The sequence below is a fragment of the Sinohyriopsis cumingii genome, chromosome 15 (genome assembly GCF_028554795.1).
Source record: "Sinohyriopsis cumingii isolate HCF-2022 chromosome 15, ASM2855479v2, whole genome shotgun sequence".
NCBI lineage: Eukaryota > Metazoa > Mollusca > Bivalvia > Unionida > Unionidae > Sinohyriopsis > Sinohyriopsis cumingii.
Window position 1 is genome coordinate 36,559,076 of NC_142975.1, and position 19,620 is coordinate 36,578,695.

At 34.0% G+C, this 19,620-nt stretch overlaps 1 protein-coding gene across 2 annotated transcripts in view; it reads left to right on the top strand.

Annotated features, from left to right (window-relative positions):
- LOC149781613 (E3 ubiquitin-protein ligase MIB2-like) overlaps positions 1–14,211 on the top strand; it is a 31,611-nt gene extending 17,400 nt beyond the window's left edge. For both annotated transcript variants that reach the window (XM_089935658.1, XM_089935659.1), the window contains exons 10-20: positions 342–522; positions 955–1,160; positions 1,447–1,598; positions 3,735–3,891; positions 4,552–4,706; positions 5,193–5,319; positions 6,591–6,693; positions 7,381–7,460; positions 8,105–8,283; positions 11,762–11,976; positions 12,567–14,211. In XM_089935658.1, coding sequence (XP_089791784.1) covers positions 342–522; positions 955–1,160; positions 1,447–1,598; positions 3,735–3,891; positions 4,552–4,706; positions 5,193–5,319; positions 6,591–6,693; positions 7,381–7,460; positions 8,105–8,283; positions 11,762–11,976; positions 12,567–12,607 — 1,596 coding nt within the window. In that variant the 3' untranslated portion in view covers positions 12,608–14,211. The remainder of the gene's footprint in view (positions 1–341; positions 523–954; positions 1,161–1,446; positions 1,599–3,734; positions 3,892–4,551; positions 4,707–5,192; positions 5,320–6,590; positions 6,694–7,380; positions 7,461–8,104; positions 8,284–11,761; positions 11,977–12,566) is intronic.
- The last annotated feature ends 5,409 nt before the right edge of the window (positions 14,212–19,620 follow it).

Genomic DNA, 19,620 nt, shown 5'->3' on the forward strand with positions numbered 1-19,620 from the left:
TAGTTTCCACTGAAAACAAACTATGTGATAAAACGAATCTCAAATGGGTAATGATATAATAATAAATTTATGAAACTCGTTGAATAATATTCAGCTTTTGCTCGCCAAGGCTTGCATCAGTTGGACACTATTCAACTCGTTACATAAATCCAATATTATATCATTACCCATTTGAGATCCTCTATATATGTTTTTATGGTATAGATTTTGTCTAATGTTTTAAAGCGCTTAGGGCTTCTAAAGATTAGGCGCTATACAAAATCCTCATTATTATTATTATTATTATTACTATATGAATTCGATACAGGTCCTTAAGTTAATCGATGTTCATGTCTTCAAAGGTATGTGGAAAGATTGGAAAAATCACAGCTATTGATAGAGACGGAGATGTCGGTGTGACGTTTGAGGATAAATCGTTTGTTTTCCATCCTGGATGTCTTATTCCGGTGTCAGGGAAAGGGGCAGGTGATATTCCTTCCCATAGAGAAATGGATGACGAACAAGAAGATGAACAAATCGAAAGTACGACCTGTAAACATTTATTTTTCAAACTAATTTCCGAAGCGTCAGAAAACCTGTCTTGATTCTAAACAGAATGAGATATTTTGAAACATCATGACCGTATTTTACAACTTCACATTATATTTCTGTTTTCTTTTATATTTTTCTTATCAATTTTTGGATAAGATATACCTAAATTGTTTCATCTTTTTTTGTCCAAGTCATGTAATGTTTCTTAGGCTAAGTATGTGCTTGACATTAGCTTATTAGCTGCTTGTTTTCCTTAGTAAATATGGCCTGCAAGCGTCTGATAGAAACTGAAATATTTGTGTATGCTGCTATAAGTACATAAGCGTTTATAGGTGGAACAATGTATACGAATAGGGAGGAAGATGTTTGAACTTATCAAGTCGTGAAAGGTTGCCACATTCTTGTGTCATGATCCTTTCCAAGGTAGCCAAGCTGACAACGTTGAAGGAGAAGAAGAAGACAATGATGATAGAGATATTGGGGATGCTCTGGGGCTGTTGATGAAGTTAGCTCTACTAGAGACTCTGCAGTCGGCTGCAAAGACTGAGATTGCTGGGAAATTCTGTGGCGCTGTTCTGCAGGGAGATGAAGAGACGGTGAAGAACATGCTGAGCCAAGGCCCAGGGCTGGTTAGTAACATTTACAAATGTTCCGTACAGTTCGGGAAAAGGATTAGAATAACTGACATACAATGTATTCATCTTAATGTGTATGAATTTCACACTACGTCTCATATTTTCTTCTCTTCTGAAGATTTATTTTGGCTCCCAATTACCATGGCGTGCTTTAGCTAGATCGTTTTGTGTCCGATATTTTGTTATATGTTACTTTTTGCATAAAATGTTGCTATTTTAGGCGCTTGGTGATTATATACTTTTTTTCGAATTAATTAGTCTAATCATGATGTGATTACAGAAGGATGTAATACTTCGTGGAGTGGCACCGTTACACCTGGCCGCACATAAAGGGCACATCTCCATCGCTCGTATTTTGCTTGACGCTGGGGCCAACTTGGAAGTCAAGGACGTACAGGGAGAAAATACCCCTTTCTTGTTTAGTTTAGATGGGTGAGTAGTACATTAAAGTGGACTAATTAATTGATAGGGCGAATGAGTGATTGAAATCTGTTCGTTGCAGTCTTTATGCCAGCATGTACCAACCATACAAAAGATCCAAACAATAAATCATTCAGCTTAATATATGCCATTTGGAATCAGTACTCATACAATTTCTGATAAATCTCATATATATATATATATATATATATATATATATATATATATATATATATATATATATATATATATATATATATATATATATATATATTCGAATAATTGTTAGCTGGTGTAGTCTACATGTTTTGAGTTAGCGAAAATAATGAGTATTTATGATTGGACAAATGACTATTTATAGTTAACCACTTAAGAATGTACGATACATAATGTGTTTTTACATTTCTCATTGTTTAGTTTCTGCACATCATTGTATTTATATTTTGAGTTTCACTTCTTTATTTCGCTTGGTACGAACACAAGCTAACTTTCCTTGTCATGCGGTCTACCTCGGTAATAGTGTTAGAGTTCATAGCTTAACACATGTTCCGAACCCTTGCTTTGAGCAACAGTGTAAACACGATATGTTCCGCGAACAACGAACTGATTTTATTTTTGGGGCAATACAATCGTAATGTAGTAATGTGTAAAATATAGAGCTGGTAATTTCTGTATGTAATCATTGTGAAAATTGACTAAATGTAATGTTGCCATACTAATTCATGTTTGTTTGAATATTGTAACAAACTTTTTTAATATTGTGGGTTCTGTGGGCTCTGTTGGCTGTGAGTTTTGTTGGTTACGTCTGAAGTATATAGGGCGTTATGAGATGCTTGTGGACAGCCAGCTCAACAGCTCTCACAGTTCTTGTGAGTTTTATTTGGTTATTGTTTGTTTTGTTTTATTTAGTTATTTAGTTTCTTATTTATCTGTATAGAGTAACTTGCCTTTAGGCAGTATTTTGGATAAAAAAGTTTTGTTTTTTTTTAAGTTTAAGAACAAAGCAATATTTATTAAGGAATTTTTCATTGTTCTATTCATTTCTAATTTATTTTACAACCAAACTAGATATTGTTATATCATTCGTTATAATAACTCAGTTATATGGTCAAGTGACTGTTGACCTCACTGCCAAACGCTTTTTCTAAGAAATTAATTCTCTTTATTTTTATGAATGTAAATGAATACAGAGAAATTTCATTACGCTACAAATATATAAATCATTTTCTTAAATTAAAGATCCAAAAGTGTTCTTAGGGAAATATAATTTCCAAGTCATTGTGAGCGTTATCCTCACCAATTTGACATTCTCAATCCAATTTGGTCATTATTTAATATAACACTTGATACACATAATTCCAACATTTTGTATAAAAAGTTAAAATGTCCAAGTCATTGTGATTCTAAATTTAATTCAACAATACCTAATTAATCTGGCTCTCTAAAATAATTTTTTTTATTTTTTTATATATATAATTTAATAGTTGTCTAAGACTCTAAGTCATTATGAGTGTTAGCCTCACCGACTTGGAAGCCAGTTTATTTCTATTTATGTCAATTAAAGTCAAACAAGTATTATGGTATAACTGAGGTGTAAAGTCAAATAAGTGTTCCCCCTGCATATTGTACATTTCACATATTATAGTTAAGTCATATTTTCTCTTCCGTTGTAAACTTTATTGCAACCGAATCGAAATAAAGTAAATCTTATATAATTTTCATTCATGAAAAGAGCTTGTATAATGACGAATTAATAGTAGCATACCCTGACCTTGTGTGAGATTATCATATAAAGAATCTTACTTCAAGACAATATTCTGGCTTTCTGTAAAATCAGCAAGACTGTCACGGTTATGAACTGTAACTTTGTTCAGTGTTTCTTAATAAATGAATCATCTTGTTTAGTATTATCTTGACCTGGCTCAGCCGATACAATATATATATATATATATATATATATATATATATATATATATATATATATATATATATATATATATATATATATATATATATATATATATATATATATATATATATATAGTGTGTGTGTGTGTGTGTGTGCGTATGTGTGTGTGATTACATAACTTATTCTAGCTATTGTTTTATCGTAACAATTGTGTCGCATAATGTATTTCTTATTTTCAGAGAGAACGAGGAATTAGCATTATTTTTTATAAAAAAGGGGGCTGATGTCTTCATCAAAAACAAACTCAACAGAACGGCGCTCCATTTCGCAGCATTCAAAAATCTTGCAAAAGTAATAAAAGTTCTCCTTGACCGTGGAGTGGATATAAATATCCGGGTAGGTATATCATTTTCTAGTTCAAGTACACCTGAAGAGTAAACATTATCATACCCCGCTTTGAGAAGCAGGTTCTTTTTTATGTCTTACTTTGGACGTCTCAAATGTCTTTTGTAAACCACCAGGCCGTGCACTCTCCCCGTCTGGGTGAAACACGTTTTATTATAACTATCAAAATCTAAAATCCACCGTGAGTTTATCTTGAAAAAAATGCATGGTTCCCACCTTAAGTTGATCGCTAATTTTTTTAAAAGTGTATTCGACACCGTGGAATATTATTTTCACGCTGTAATATGAAACTCATGACAAATCAACACCAAAATTACAACATGGTTCCATGTCGAACAAACGTCCGCATCGCTCAAACTCTGAGTGACTCTAACCTCTGATAGGTTTTTCAGTAGCAGATGTAAAAAATGTATTTGTACGGGAAGTACACCGTCTAGCATCGTATGCTCTAAATTATACTTCCAACTGATATTAGCATTAAGTTGCATGGTCAAACTGGTTCAAACGCTAGTGCTGTCTAGTTTTTTAGTTCTAGTGTTTTAAGTAGTAAAACATTTTTTGCACGAAAACTGTATATCTATAATTATTAGTGTGTTGAAACGGATCTTTAAGCATGATTGCAATGAATTTAAATATATACATTTACTTCAGGATATTGAAGGTGACACACCACTTCACGATGCTATTAACCAACGACATGACGGAGCCGCAACGTTACTAATTGAACACCGAAGTTTGGACACGAGCATTTGCAATAATAAAGGCTTCAACACACTTATGTTTGCTGTCCTTAGAGGCCACGCACTGTAAGTAACATTTGCTTATGGGGTTTTATTTAGGTTGAGGGAAGGGCATGGAGTCTCAACAACAGATACCATATAGACGAAAGTTCTTCACCTTAATAGGTAAAGATGTGTTTTCTCAGATTAGTTATCAAACTCGACGTTCATTTAATTTCAGTGTTATTTTAAATGTACAAGTTTTCCTGGTGAATATTTGCAGAAGAATGTGATATTTATAGCTAATACCATCCAAGAAGAAAAATTTATGAATATAAGAATACTTTAGTGATCGAAGCATTATCAGATTAAATATTTCATTCCTTTCTTTTTTGAATTCTTGGCTACGAAATGTTGCTCGTGATTTATATCAATTATTTCATGGTATTGTGCCTTTCGACAGACGACATTACAAATATGAACTTCGTTAATGGCGATGAAAAACATGTTTGAAGTTTGAATAAAGTTTGTAAGTAAGAATCATGTGTGTGTATTTATATTTCATTTTTACAGGGCGGTGGACAAACTTTTAAGTAGAAATAAGGACCTTACAAATACTAGCACCTCTGAAGGATTCACACCACTACATATTGCTGCTGTCAATAATCACCTTAATGAAGCTAATTGTCTGTTGGTGAAGGTACGTGTATGACTTTGCCACCAGTAGTCTATTTTATTATTTTAAGTTTAAAGTAATTCCAAAGGTATGTGCAACACAGCTTTATATTTCAACATTTTATGCATTACATTATCATTTTCTACGGCAGCGTTTGCTACATTGTTTCATAACACTGAAGTTCTTCGTCTAATAAGGGCAGCGAGCGATTCAAAGTCTATCATGCATATTAAATTAAAAATTTATAAAGAAAGCCTTAGAACATTGAAACCAAGCGGCTTAAACCAAGAAGACTAGAAAAAGACAGCCATCCACAAATAAAATTCTCTTTTGCAGCCGACAAATTTTCTTTTAAATAATTCTATAAATTTGCTTAATAGTCTATAATTACTACGATAAAAACATTGACATATCAGGTATGTAATGTGTGCTTACATATTTTTACATACAAAACTGATGTCGTTATGGCTCATTGATTTCTAGGTCAATTTAAATATTTTCTAGTATCCGCAAAAGTTAAAATAAACTAGTTTAAACATAATACATTTAAAGGTTTAATTCCTGTAGAAACTGCCATGTAAAGTTTTGCAAGCACAACAGTTTTTGTGTTTTATTTGTTTGTCTTGTCTATGTTTTGTATTTGCCTTTGAAAAAGACTCATTAAGAGTCGAAAGTGCTTAGGCTAGTTAGATACTAGTTTTGCACTGGTCTCCCACTTTTATGTGACAAAGAATAATTCTGCTTTTCTCATGAATCATGTGTACTGGACATAGCTGGCTAATACATTTGTTTTTTGGGATATTCATAATAGCGCGGCGTTTTATTGTGTAGATACGTAAAAATATATCATAATTCTGGTCATAAGCTAGCTTATATATTTTCATTGACAATTATTAACCATCTCAACAGTTTATGTATAAAATAGATGGCTACGCTAATTGACTGCCAGTGCGTAGCATGTGTCAGAAACAATTGCAATCTCGTTAATACTGAAGAACTCTCAGTGGGTCATCAAAGAAGACCAGATGGAGACTGGCTGAAATGCATTTTTTTTTATGAAGGTGACAGTGCAGGAAACCAAAGGGCATGATATTGCACTCAGACAAATGCCAATATTTAGACTTACAAAAATCCTTTTTTTGTTTTGATTTGGATTGTGCAGACTTCGAGCCTTTATTACTAAACATATATATCCTCTATTTCATCCATGCTGGTATGGTAAATCCTAAGTTGTTGGTTTTACAGTTTGAATAGTCTTGGTCGATAAAATGTGAGTTTTCACGTTCTTTTTGAAGGGGCGTGCAAATGTGAATAAGGTGGATAACAACAAAATGACGCCTCTCCACTTAGCCGCTCTGGAAGCATATTTTGATATGGTGAAACTTCTTCTTACACACGGTGAGTAAAATAACCAGCACCTAAAAAATAAACTCTCTTTACCTATAATATTTCTTGAGTTTCCTGGGAACAGGGGTATGCGTGCATGTAAATTTGAACAGGGTGCGTCATTTCTCATCTTTGGAGTTGACTGTGACTGAGATCCTTTGAGACATCTTTGGAGATATCATTTCTTTATATTCTTTATATTCATTTCCTCGTTTAGCCCGTTCAGTATGTTTATTATATTTATTGTTATTCGAAATGTACTTATATTTACGCTATCTTTTAACGAAAATTTCTCGTTCTGCACTGTTTATTTCATCTTTTTTTATTTCTATTGTTATGATTTTGTAGATATCATCGTTAGCCAGCTTATTGCAATATATCAAGTATGGATGCATGGGCCGGTTTTCTTAGTGATCAAAGTAACTTACCCTTAAGCTGAATCGCAGATCAGGTAGAATGAGAAACTCCTATGTAAACAACTTAATTGATCCTTGGGAAATAGTGCATTGCGTCAACATGACAGCATGTAAGCGAACGTTAACTAGGAGGTACCCTAAAGTGTAAGGAAATAAATCACCAAGAATCGTGTGCACCTACCGATAGAATAATCATGTGATAAAAGTAATGCAAATTATGACTCCCCAGTCCAAACAGAGACAGCACAAAACTGAAAACTATTTGTTTGTAATATGACAACAGGTGCTTCATGGGAGGTCCAGGACAATGATGGCGATACGCCTTTGCATATTTGTATGGCCGGACGTCGGCGAAATAACGTGGTATGTTTGCATCTATAGAGTAAGGCGATCATTATCATCTCTCTTTCTCCCCTCTCGCTCTCCCTAATGTATATTGACGGGTTAGATTGGGAATACTGAGACCATGACAAAAAACGCGTATTTTTCACGCGTTATGTAAAGAAAAGTATTATACAGACAGCAACGTTCACAAACATTTAAATCCAGAAGTAAGGCATGACCTGACCTTCTGCGGCCTCTATATGACGAGTGTACAGTATATAGTAAAATAAATTCCAGATTGTGGTTCGTTGAAAGTGGCACTGTTTGGAATAATTGGCCATCTGACGCAAGAATGGATTTAATTTCAAGTGAGTGTAGTTACCTCAACCAAATTGATCATCATTTGCAAATATTTAAAAACGTTTGCGCTCATTTGAAAATTTGCCATTGTAATTTAAATGTGAAACCTCTCGAAGAAATGCTTGTGTATAATTACCAACTGAAGGACTGAGGAAAGTTCCTATTTTTGGTAGTTAATTTGAATATTACATAGTATAAAGTATTTAACATTCTCTATTGATCGTGTTTGACTTTAACAACTTTTGACATTTATATTATTGTACAATCGCTTAAATATTACATTATCTTAATTACGTCTAAACTTGGATATCTGGTCATCGCAGGTACTAGCTTTGTTTGGCTTGCGAAGTCTGGCGGAGGACAACGAACGGGTAACAATTGCTGAGCTGCTAATACAACACGGGGCTAGTCTCGAGGTCAAGAATTCTAAAGGTCTGACGCCATTGATGATATGTAACAATGAACGTTTGCGGCAAACCGTCCAAACATTTGCAGAAAATAAGTAAGTTTGAACTCCTTTATTGTCGCAAGCCACTGTTGTCAATCTGCTATACTTCTTTATCACCTGTTGCGGTGCCGAGTTTTTCCTCTCTTTTCATAGATAAGCATAAATCTGCATAGATAATCATTGTAAACGTGAGTAAATGTTTCTCGCTATTGTGACTCAACATGATCTTTTACGCCGTTTGAAAAAACAATCAAAGTGTTTCTTTCAAATATAGTCACTTTTGTTTCGATAAAAAGGACACATTAAGCGTATTTATGAAAACCGGGAAAATGTAGGCATGTACAGCCATGTGTAATAGAGGAATGAAGGCGATTTTACCAGTTAAAGTTAATTACACTGGTCAACAGTGAAATCATTACTGACTTGAAAAGGCCCTAATCTATAGTATTTTGGTGTGCCGAACACGAATATAACCGTGAAAAATTTGTATTGGCTCTCGTTTTGAAGATATTCATATACCTCATTTTCTATGTTTCACTGTGTAAATTTCTCCAGTAGGACTGCAGCAACATCCGGAATAATGATGTAACATTGCATAATACCATCATGCTCACATCATCCACAGTTGATTGCATCATTTTCTGATGCAATGCAATACTAATGCCATGCGGCTGCTGAAGTAAGTTGACGTCAGCAGTGTACTATACATGTGTAGGCCTATTATACTAATGCCAGGCGGCTGCTGAAGCTGACGTAAGCAGTGTACTATATAAAGCCCAATCAGATAGGTTCAGCATTTAAAATATTTTAGACGTTGTGCGAGACAGTTCAAGCTACTGTTACATAAAACTTATTATTTTATCCATTTACGTACAATAAAGAACAGTAATGCCTCGAAAGTGTGTTAATACCGCGGACAATTTTTGCTATATTTGTGGGGAAGTGACATTTGCCAACCAGAAGAGAAGTATCAATTCTCAAGTGAAGAAGGCATATCATCTTTACTTCGGATGCAAGGTTGGTGACCAAGACAAGCCTTGGGCTCCGCATATATGCTGTGCTACATGTACAACACAGCTTTCACAGTGGTTGAATTGCAAAAGGTCATCAATGCCGTTTGCAGTCCCAATGGTGTGGAGAGAGCCAAGCAACCACTTAAATGACTGTTACTTCTGCTTGGTTCCTCCTCTTTCCGGCGGAATAACGAAGCGAAAGAAGTCGAGAATAGTCTACCCAAACATTCCGTCTGTATTGAGACCAGTTCCACATGGTGAGGGACTTCCTATTCCAGAACCTCCAGCAGAATATTCTCTTGATTCATCTGACGAAGACAAAGGTGAGTCGACCTGTTCTTCTCCTGGTCCATCAGCATGCAGTGATCCAGATTTTCACTGTGGTGCATCATCAACCCCACACAGAATAACACAGGAAGAACTAAATGACCTGATTCGTGATTTGGACTTATCAAAGAACAAGGCAGAATTGCTAGGATCAAGACTCCAACAATGGAATCTTCTAGAAGAAGATGTCACAATTACTGCATATCGAAAGCGCCACCAGCAATTGGAGCCTTTCTTCAGAAAGGAAAGTAATCTGATATTCTGTTCCGATATTGAGGGCCTCATGAATGCTTTAAAAATCACTCATGACCCACAAGAATGGAGACTATTTGTGGACTCTTCGAAACTGAGTCTCAAGGCTGTGCTTTTGCACAATGGAAACATTCTTCCATCTATTCCAGTAGCGTATGCTGTCCACATGAAAGAGACATACGATAACTTAAGGCAGCTACTGAATTCCATTGAGTATAACAAGTACAGCTGGTACCTCTGGTGATTTGAAGGTAGTTGCCCTTTTAATGGGACTGCAGCAAGGATATACAAAATACATGTGTTTCTTATGCGAGTGGGATAGCCGAGCAAGGGAAATGCACTACATGAGGAAGGAATGGACTCACAGGCAGAATGTAGCCATTGGAGAGAAGAATATCCAACACCCAGCTCTGGTTGAGGCTCAGAAAATCTTGCTACCACCCCTTCACATCAAACTAGGTTTGATGAAGAACTTCGTGAAAGCCATTGACCGGACTTTGCCAGCATTCCGATACCTGCATGAAAAATTCCCTCGACTCAGCGAAGCAAAGATTAAAGAGGGAGTTTTTGTGGGTCCTCAGATTCGAGAGCTTTTCAAAGATGACCGGTTCAACAACTTGCTGGAAGGTGACGCGAAACAAGCATGGAATGCTTTTCGCCTAGTTTCTACAAACTTCCTCGGAAATGTTAGGGCAGAAAACTATAAGGAACTAGTAGAAGACATGTTGATGAAGTATAAGAAACTTGGCTGCAATATGTCTCTAAAGATTCACTTCCTTCATTCCCATTTGGATTTCTTTCCTAGCAACTGTGGTATTGTTAGTGATGAACACGGCGAACGTTTTCATCAAGATATCGCAACAATGGAACAAAGATACCAGGGAAAATGGTCCACTACAATGCTGGCTGACTACTGCTGGACACTCCTCAGAGATGCTCCCGAACAGCTGTACAAGAGACAGGCGAAGAAATCTAAGATGTAGTCAATGACTTGATTTTTTATAGGTAGGCTATTACAGTTGACCTTTTACTATTGGAATGCATTTCGTTATGTAAACATTAATTTCTTGCAGATTACAAAAAAACTAGAGCCAATTTTGCAATTTGACTGTCATATTCGTGTTCAGCACATAAAAATTGATAAGAATTGACTAATTTTATTTCAGTAACATGACTTTTGTAAAAATTTGTTGTCCAGTGTTAATGGATTAGAATGCTTTGTGGCAAAATTGAATGTAATCGGAATGCGAGCATAATTAATTGCTTGCTTTCCAATCCCTTAAAAAAGATATTAAATTAGGTCGTTCTCTGGTGAGCTAGATGGTAGACGTTAACGATTTGAAAAGTTTTCATCATAAATCAAATCTCGGACCGTACATGGACATTCCATCATTACAGTACAAAAAAAATGAATGTATGAGTTATACATTCATAATTTTCTATGATAATTATGTGTCAATACTATCCATTCCAAATATAAGATGTTATACTATTCTAAAATAATTTCATGCTTGTATTAATCATTAGTAATTTTGGTTCAGGTTGTTTTTCAGTTTGGCATGTTTTTGAGATGGGCGTATTATAAGTATGAATATAAGTAGAGTTTTAAAGAATAAATGCCATACTATAATGTATTTGTTTTATTTTCGTAATTGATAATCTATCTCCAAATTTTATTGTAAATGCATGATAGGAATGCATTAAAAATATGGCCTCTGATATTCGAGGCTGTTTCACGTTCGAGAGAAAAATGTAGACGGAAAACTGAACAGCGTATCGTAGGTCGGCTTCCTTTCGAGGTCGACTTAATTTCGAATTTCTAGGGCCATGTGCAGAGAGGGATAATCAGCCTATTGGTCTCATTATTTCATTTCTCTGATGCAATAATATAGTGACAGATCTATAAATGCACTTGACAAGTATACTATTCTGTGATTCAGCAAGGTGAAGATTAAGCCAACGGAAAGACCTAACACGGCTAAGGTGGCTGAACAAATATTCAAGCAGTCCAAGTTGCCATGCTATCTGTGCAAGACGAACACCTCTGATGTCCGCTTTAAACCATGTGGTCACAAAGTCACGTGCAGAAAATGCAGTGCAAGATATAAACGATGCCCAGTGTGTGAACAGGAGGTTACTCAAAAGTTTGGTCTTGGTAAGTAACTCTAGTAAATATATCAGTTAAAAGTGCCCTTTCTTGCAGACCCTGGAAACAACAAGCACACAAAAACGACAGGACAAAACAAAATGACGACTATATAGAAACTCTAAAATAAATTGTGTCTATTATGTTAACATGCCTGACACTTTGTAACTTTCCAGCGTTTCTAATTACCTGAGAAGGACAAAACAATTTTTTTTTAAAAGGCCTTTTATAATTTTGTAAATTTTTGCAATTACTTGGTTTCCTATTCTCTCTCCCTCTCTCTCTCTCTCTCTCTCTCTCTCTCATATATATATATATATATATATATATATATATATATATATATAACACGTTTCTGATGTTCCATACGTTATGAACCGAATCGTATGGACTATTCTTATCCGAGATACGAATTAGTAATATAAGTAAACATGTTTTTTAAAATAACATGAAAGCATTGAAATCTGGCAATTACAATTTCATGATTTGCCTGTTCGGCATTATTTATAGGTCAGCCAGATATTTGTTTTTCATTAAGGTTTTATCTTCTACATTTTAAAATATTTTTAATCAATACGAAATGTTTTCTACATTTTCAGATGACAAACCTGTACAAACAGACAATTGTTGCCTACAGTGACTGCTGAGAAACCGCGACTATTATTCAGAAGACAAACCTGTACAAACATACATTTTTTGCGTACAGTGACTGCTGAGAAACCTCGACTATAACTCATATAGTTTGAGTTTCTTGCACTAAAATCTGGTGGCTATGCGTTTTTCTTGTTAGATAAGAAAAACTAAACTCGGTGTTGAACTCTCGACGTTTTTAGATATTTTTCGCTGAGAATTATTTCATTCCCAATATGTTTTTTTCTCAATATATTGAGTGCAAACCATCTAAGATATAATCTAATAAATAACGTTTATTCATCAGAGACAAGAAATGTTGCCTGACCTGCTTAAAAAAAATGTACATACTGTTTCCAGTGTTTCCTTTTTAATACATGGTACGGATTTTTGTTGGCGAGTTCTTCAGGTTTCAGTATGTCTTGAAATGTTAAGTAAAAAAAGTTAACAGAACCGAATATGTCATTGTGGTCACGTGGCTTTTAGTGATGGAAATGCCAAGGGATAGAAACTTTGAGAAATAACTAATTGTGCATTACGTGACTTTATTGTTTACTCTCACAAATTGAGCTCAGTATACGAATATGGACCCTCACATGGAAACTACACAAATTAGGGCCCAGGAAACTATATGTAATACCTTTTACTTGTACCTTTAATCTAGCTTACAAAATGTTAAATAAATTTATATACCAAATAGTTCCTTCCGTAAAATGCAAACGTTATAAAAAGATGGATTAATGAGGACTCGTCATAAAATAGTGAAATTAAAATTGTAAATGAAAAGTAAAGTTGTTAAACATGATGCCATCATAACCATGCATATATTAGTGTTTACGTTAAAAATCAATTAAATAAAAGACTTATTATAAAAACGTGATTGTATCAAATGAATTAATGCGGAATGCAGAATGAAATTCAGTAATTTTATCAGTTATATGAACTCTGATATATCTGTCTTACCTGAGATCTTACAACGCTGTGTTTATTGACATTAAATTACTCCCTTTGGTCAATTCAGATTTAAAAACATCGATGCTATTCCTTATGTTGAAACAATCTTTATGCATTATTTATTTTCTAAACGTAAGGTAAAACAATTGATGGAAAATATATTAATATGAATTTTGATTTTCATATTAAATTTGTTTTATCTCCAATTGATTTATTCTGCTCAAGTTACAGAGGTTCTAGGAGTATAAAATAGATTTAGTTTGGTATTTACAAAAATCTACACTCATTGTAAGATTGTATCATATACTGTACTTGTAATTCTTAAAGTAAAATATAATCGATATAATCAATAACCCATAAGTCACATCATATGTTTTATGTCTTATAGATGTTTTGTGCTTTTCAGAGGTTATGCAGGGTTACTAACCAACATTACATAATACGTTTAAGATTTATAAATAATACCTATGTGAGTGAGATGGAACAAAATATGTACATAGACAAATAATAAACTATGCCATTTTTATTCATTAGACTGTACATTACAAAATTATTGGACTTTCTTTCCATGTTTATGTCTATCTAATTAATATTTACGTCATGAGTTCAATGCACATTTACATTTGTTTCACAAAACAGAAATAAAATGTATCTTCGGAAGTATGTACTTACAGATATCTGTATAAATTCAATATATGATCCAATTTATAAGTTTTGAATGAACATAGAAAAACGGCACTCCGTTCCAATAACAATTTCAAAAGAAAAGGGTGTGGTATGCATTTTTTTATTTATCTACCCATATTAATACCAACATTTGGATAACAGCCTCTAGATTTGCAATTTATTGCTGTTACAATCATATGGGCTTAAAATAAATAACGGGTATTGATTACCTAACTTGGTCTTAGGTAATGGACCGACACAATCTACAATTATTAAATTGTTCTTCACATGAAAGAATAGTTGCGGATGAGCAAGATGCATCTTCTGATTGGATTTCCTACCATTTGACAAGAGTAACAAGATCTACAGCATTTAGAAACATCACTTTTAATTTTCGGCCAATAAAAATGGTTTAAATGCTTGTGATAAATCTTACTGACTCCTAAGTAATGAATAACAGAGTTTCGTGGACTAGAGTAAGAATGTCCTGTCCATATGACTTAGGAACAGCAATTTGATAGCTTACTGACAACTCCCCGCCAGTGAGTACCTCAGAATGGCTTCCATTTCCTAATAAGGATCTCAGTTCTCTCAACATAACAAGTTGGCTCTTTTGTGGCTTCAGTTTTGCTAATAGCCTTCTGAAGAAAAAACCGGGACATCTGACGCTCTTGTTCATGGGAGACAGCTGTTGATTTTGTTTTCACTCTGAATATAATTAAGGGAATGAGTAAAAAAAGAGGATCACTGTGATCAATACCACTTGATTGGTCCATACTAGGAGCAAACGTAACCTCATTAAAAGACTGACCATAAAATTGGCAGCTAAAGGAATAAGAATAACGTCTTCATCGACATCATTCGCATGAGTTTTCTTTGCCATAACCCTAGTAATTGTAAGAGCTGGATAAAATTCAGGGATTTCAATTTCGGTAGGATCAACGCTTTAATCGAACGAAGGCTTGCCAGTTACAATTGAATTAATCACAACCTTAACTCGAGCTAGATCATTACTTAGTTAAAAAAACTGATCACCTACAAGGGGCAAAGAAGTCACCGCTCCTATTATCACAGGTCCTAAGACTAAGTCTGATAACAAATTAACAGAATGGAGAAAAACAGTAACCAATTAGCACTCTATTCCTGAACAAGAACACTTTCACTAGAAGAATACTTTACAGAAATAGGCAGAATACAGTGCTTGACAATAAGAGTTTTTGAGAATCCCCTGTGTCTCTTAATATCATAATAGGAATAGACTTGACATAATCACCAATACGTGATACAGAATATTTTGACATGAAAGATTCATAATTCTCCACAAGAAAGTCAGACTGTGGTTAGTTTGAACCAACAAATATAATTCCTTCAATACGTGACCGTGACCTTGACCTCTTAAAACAAGAGCATTCGTAACAACGTTTTATTTATTTTGCTGCCTACATTTTAATACGTAGCAATAAGAAATAACGTGCCCTTTCTTATTACAATAAGTGCAAGCTGGAAGAGATAAGGAATTCTGATTAGTCATATCAGAAGTTATATTTCTAATAGTTAAATCAGTTTGAAATTTGGAAGTACTCGGGGGACACTGAAATATAACTTTTAATAAAATTCTGCTGAAACGAAGATTTAATTATCAATGAAACTTTGTGAGTCAAAGAATAGTCATCAGCTGTCCGTATCCTCCAAAGTTTCAACCTTTTTGCCATCAAGGTACGTTTTGACGTCACTATTTTCACAATTCGTGAACTCTTCAATCAATATCAGTTGTCTGTGGTTATCATAATCTGTCAATTTTCTAAGCTGTACATCATGTATTAAACAGTTGTTCTTTTTCCAATGCAAACTCAACATGAGTCTGACTAGTCCCCTTTCTACAATTTCTTTTACGGTAAGCCTCAGGTACCAGCTCATAACTCTTCAAGATATATTCATTGACCACATTATAATTATCACTTTGTTATACTGAGAGTGCAGTTTAGTCTTCACGAGTGTTACCAGTAAGTACAGTTTGTAATAATGCTCCCTTAGCCATTTCACACTTTCAGCAATTTCTCAAAATGAGGAAACTTTCTCTACCTCATTTTGTTAAAAAAGAGGAACAATCTAATATTTTGGTAGCATCACAACCTGGAATTGTGTATACAGGGGAACAGTGTGCTCTACTTCTCAGTTTTAATTCATTCGGTTAAATTAAATTGCATTTTCCTTTCATTCTCTTTCGTCATGTCATATTTGCATCTCCCTCTGTCTGTCTGTCTCTCTCTCTCTGTCTCGTTTTTCAGCATTTGCATTTCTCTCTCTTCCTTATGCATTTGATTTGCATTGCTTCAACATCCTATTGCATTTCTCTTGATTCCTTCTCTCTCTGCATTTGCACTGGAAATTACTTATTGCTGAAGCTGAAGCCTTCTTAACTCAATTTCCATATGGCATTTTTTTAAAGGCCATTCCCTTAATTTCTTGTCCGAACCGATAGAGGCTTCCCTATTAAACCAAATAATGAATCAATATATTATTTACTTTTTGCTTCACAAAGATCATACTTTTTGGCAAGTTCAAGCAAGCAATCCTTTTGTAAAGGATCTACCCCTTCCTGGATAGGATCTGAACCAAAGTCCTTTACTTTAGATGTCATAGTAAAAACACGTTGGTCTGGCTATAAATTCTCCAGACAAGTGAAATCAAAATACCAAGGAATAGAAGATTTCAAACCAAAATAAACATTACATTTAAAAAAGAAATTGCAATCTCTCTTTAATATTTAAATCTCTGAAATGTTCAAATTTCGGACGAAGCACCCAGTTTCTTTGTTCGAATATTTGGTCTTCAAAAAATAAAAAGAAAGAGCGAAAACTAATACGTTTTTATATATCTGAAACTATCATTTATTCCCCTAAAATACAAAAGGAAAAATAAAAATACGCTACGTTATGGTGGATGAAATCATACAATTCTAAATGTTGTATCAATTCCAAAAATATCTAGTAATCCGAATGAATTCCAAAGTTATTATGAATGATGTTCTCTACAGACTGTACTGATGTATTAACAGCACAAAAGAATCACTCTGATATAATCCCATAATGTATTTAAATAAATTCACAGCAATCCCATGACAGATACAAATCCAAACAGTCTTTAAATGAATTCACCGTAATCGGTACAGCAATTATTCCAATTAATCTGAACAATTATAGCTCTGTAATTCCATCGAATGATTAACAAAAGTAAATGAATAAATCCTGTCAATATAACTGAATAACGTCCAAGACTGGTAATGCTACTAAGAATGTCTAAACCTTCGTAATAATTACGATATATAAATTAATAAAACGCAATCTAAAACATAAAGACAGTTCAATGACTCATTTATATTACACATCGAACAAGTAAACAGGGTCAAGTGAGTTACACTGGCTAATCCGAAATTAGGTCAGCCTGGCCTTTCATAAAAAAACGTATAAATGAATATACGAATTATTGGAATGACTCATCCTACGGGACTAACCCATTCATTTAGAAAACCAGTATTTAAAATATATTAACTAATTAGCTCATAAAACTATGATCATGAATGATAAAACACATAATATTGATGTAGATAATGTTAAAGTACGACCGATTTTCTATAGTATCACGTTATCGTTCTCAACTACATTCTAACTTTTTAGTTTTCTAAATTGTAAATTTTTAATACATCAATTTACGCATTCATTATCTTTATGCCAGTATTACGAAATCTTTTCTTGAACGATTTCTGGGATATTAGTTCATCTTCTGCGCCTTGGTTCTACCAGGTTTCTCCAAAACCACAACAAATTAATATTTTTTATAATTTCATGTGCATATAATTTACAATTGGATGAAGAACGACCACTGTAATTTGAATATTAAAATAGAATCTTGGACGTAATCTGTCAAACGTTTTGTTACTTTTAACTTGTATGTTATTGGCTTCATAATATATGTCGATTAAAGACCCATACAATAACTGCTTGTAGAAGATTTTTTAAAGTTTCAATACAGAAATTTGATGTCCGCAATGTAATGAAACTTCTCATCCACTTTGTTCTCTTTTTAACCAGTCTCTTCGAAAACAGCATTTCCAGATATATAAAAAGAATCATTTTTAAAGAAAGACGACCCTTCCTTTGTATCTAATCACAGACCAAGATCTCTTCTCAGTACTACTGGCAGTTTTTGAAAGACTGGTTTTTAAACAACAGTTAATAACTTCCATGAAAATAACATTCTTACACATATCCAGTCTGGTTTAATTCCTTGTTATTCTACAGTTAAATAGTTAACATACCTCTATGATACGCTGTGCAAAGCAATAGCTTTCACTAATAAAATTAAAGTTGTTTTTGCGAACGGATGTTCACAGATTGAAAACTACCGGAATCACAATAAGCCTCGTATAATGATTCTCTGGCTATTGCATAGCAACAAACAGCGAGTGATAGTTCCGACCATGTTTTCTGAGCGGTATTTTTATGATAACTGGTATGCAACAGGGATCCGTTTCAGGTCCCTTATTTTATTGATATACATTAATGATATTGTATATGATAGACACTCCAGTATAAGTTCAACTGCTCATGATACAATTCTCTTTCTAATCGTAGATAATCCCCTCGTAACCGCTAGTTGCCTCAACTTGGATTTGGTAAAAATTATCATCGGGCAAATAATTCACTTGTATCTTTCAACCATTGTCAAATTGAATCACTGGAAATTTCTAGAAAATTTAATAAATGCTTTCATCTACCACTGTATATGTTCAAACAAACAGTTAAGGAAGCTGAAAGTTACTATCTAGTGAAGCGCTACAATAATAAACAGGATTGGAACGTCTTGAATCCAGACGACAAAAGCTCAAACTTTTATAAAATGACAACCGCTGCAAGCCATCCCTTTCTCCATGTCTGATTCCTCCAGCTGTTTGTGATATTACCTTTTTGAATGACGTAATGTAAACAATTTCTAGTTTCTACAAGCTAGAACAAGTCCTTATAACAACTTGTTTCGTTATTTCGCCATTCAAGAATGAAATACTTTATCTATTGAGACTCGTCGAATAACTTTGTTACAACTTCAAAAGCACATTATATGATTGCGACACTTATATCCCCAAATATTTTTATCGGAGTAAAAGGAAATTTTGAATTCTTCATGCAACGTTCGTATATTCGATACATTCATAAATTTATCACAAAATCAGACGGATTGACTAAATCGCACGTTACTATTACACATAAACTAGCACGCGTCATGAACAGCAGCAAACATAATTTCCACTATTTTTCCAAGTGTTTCTCCATCACCTTCACATCGACTCGCCCTTGAAGGAAGCAATGTTCACTTTTAATTTTGCTTTTTGTTCCCATTTATTTA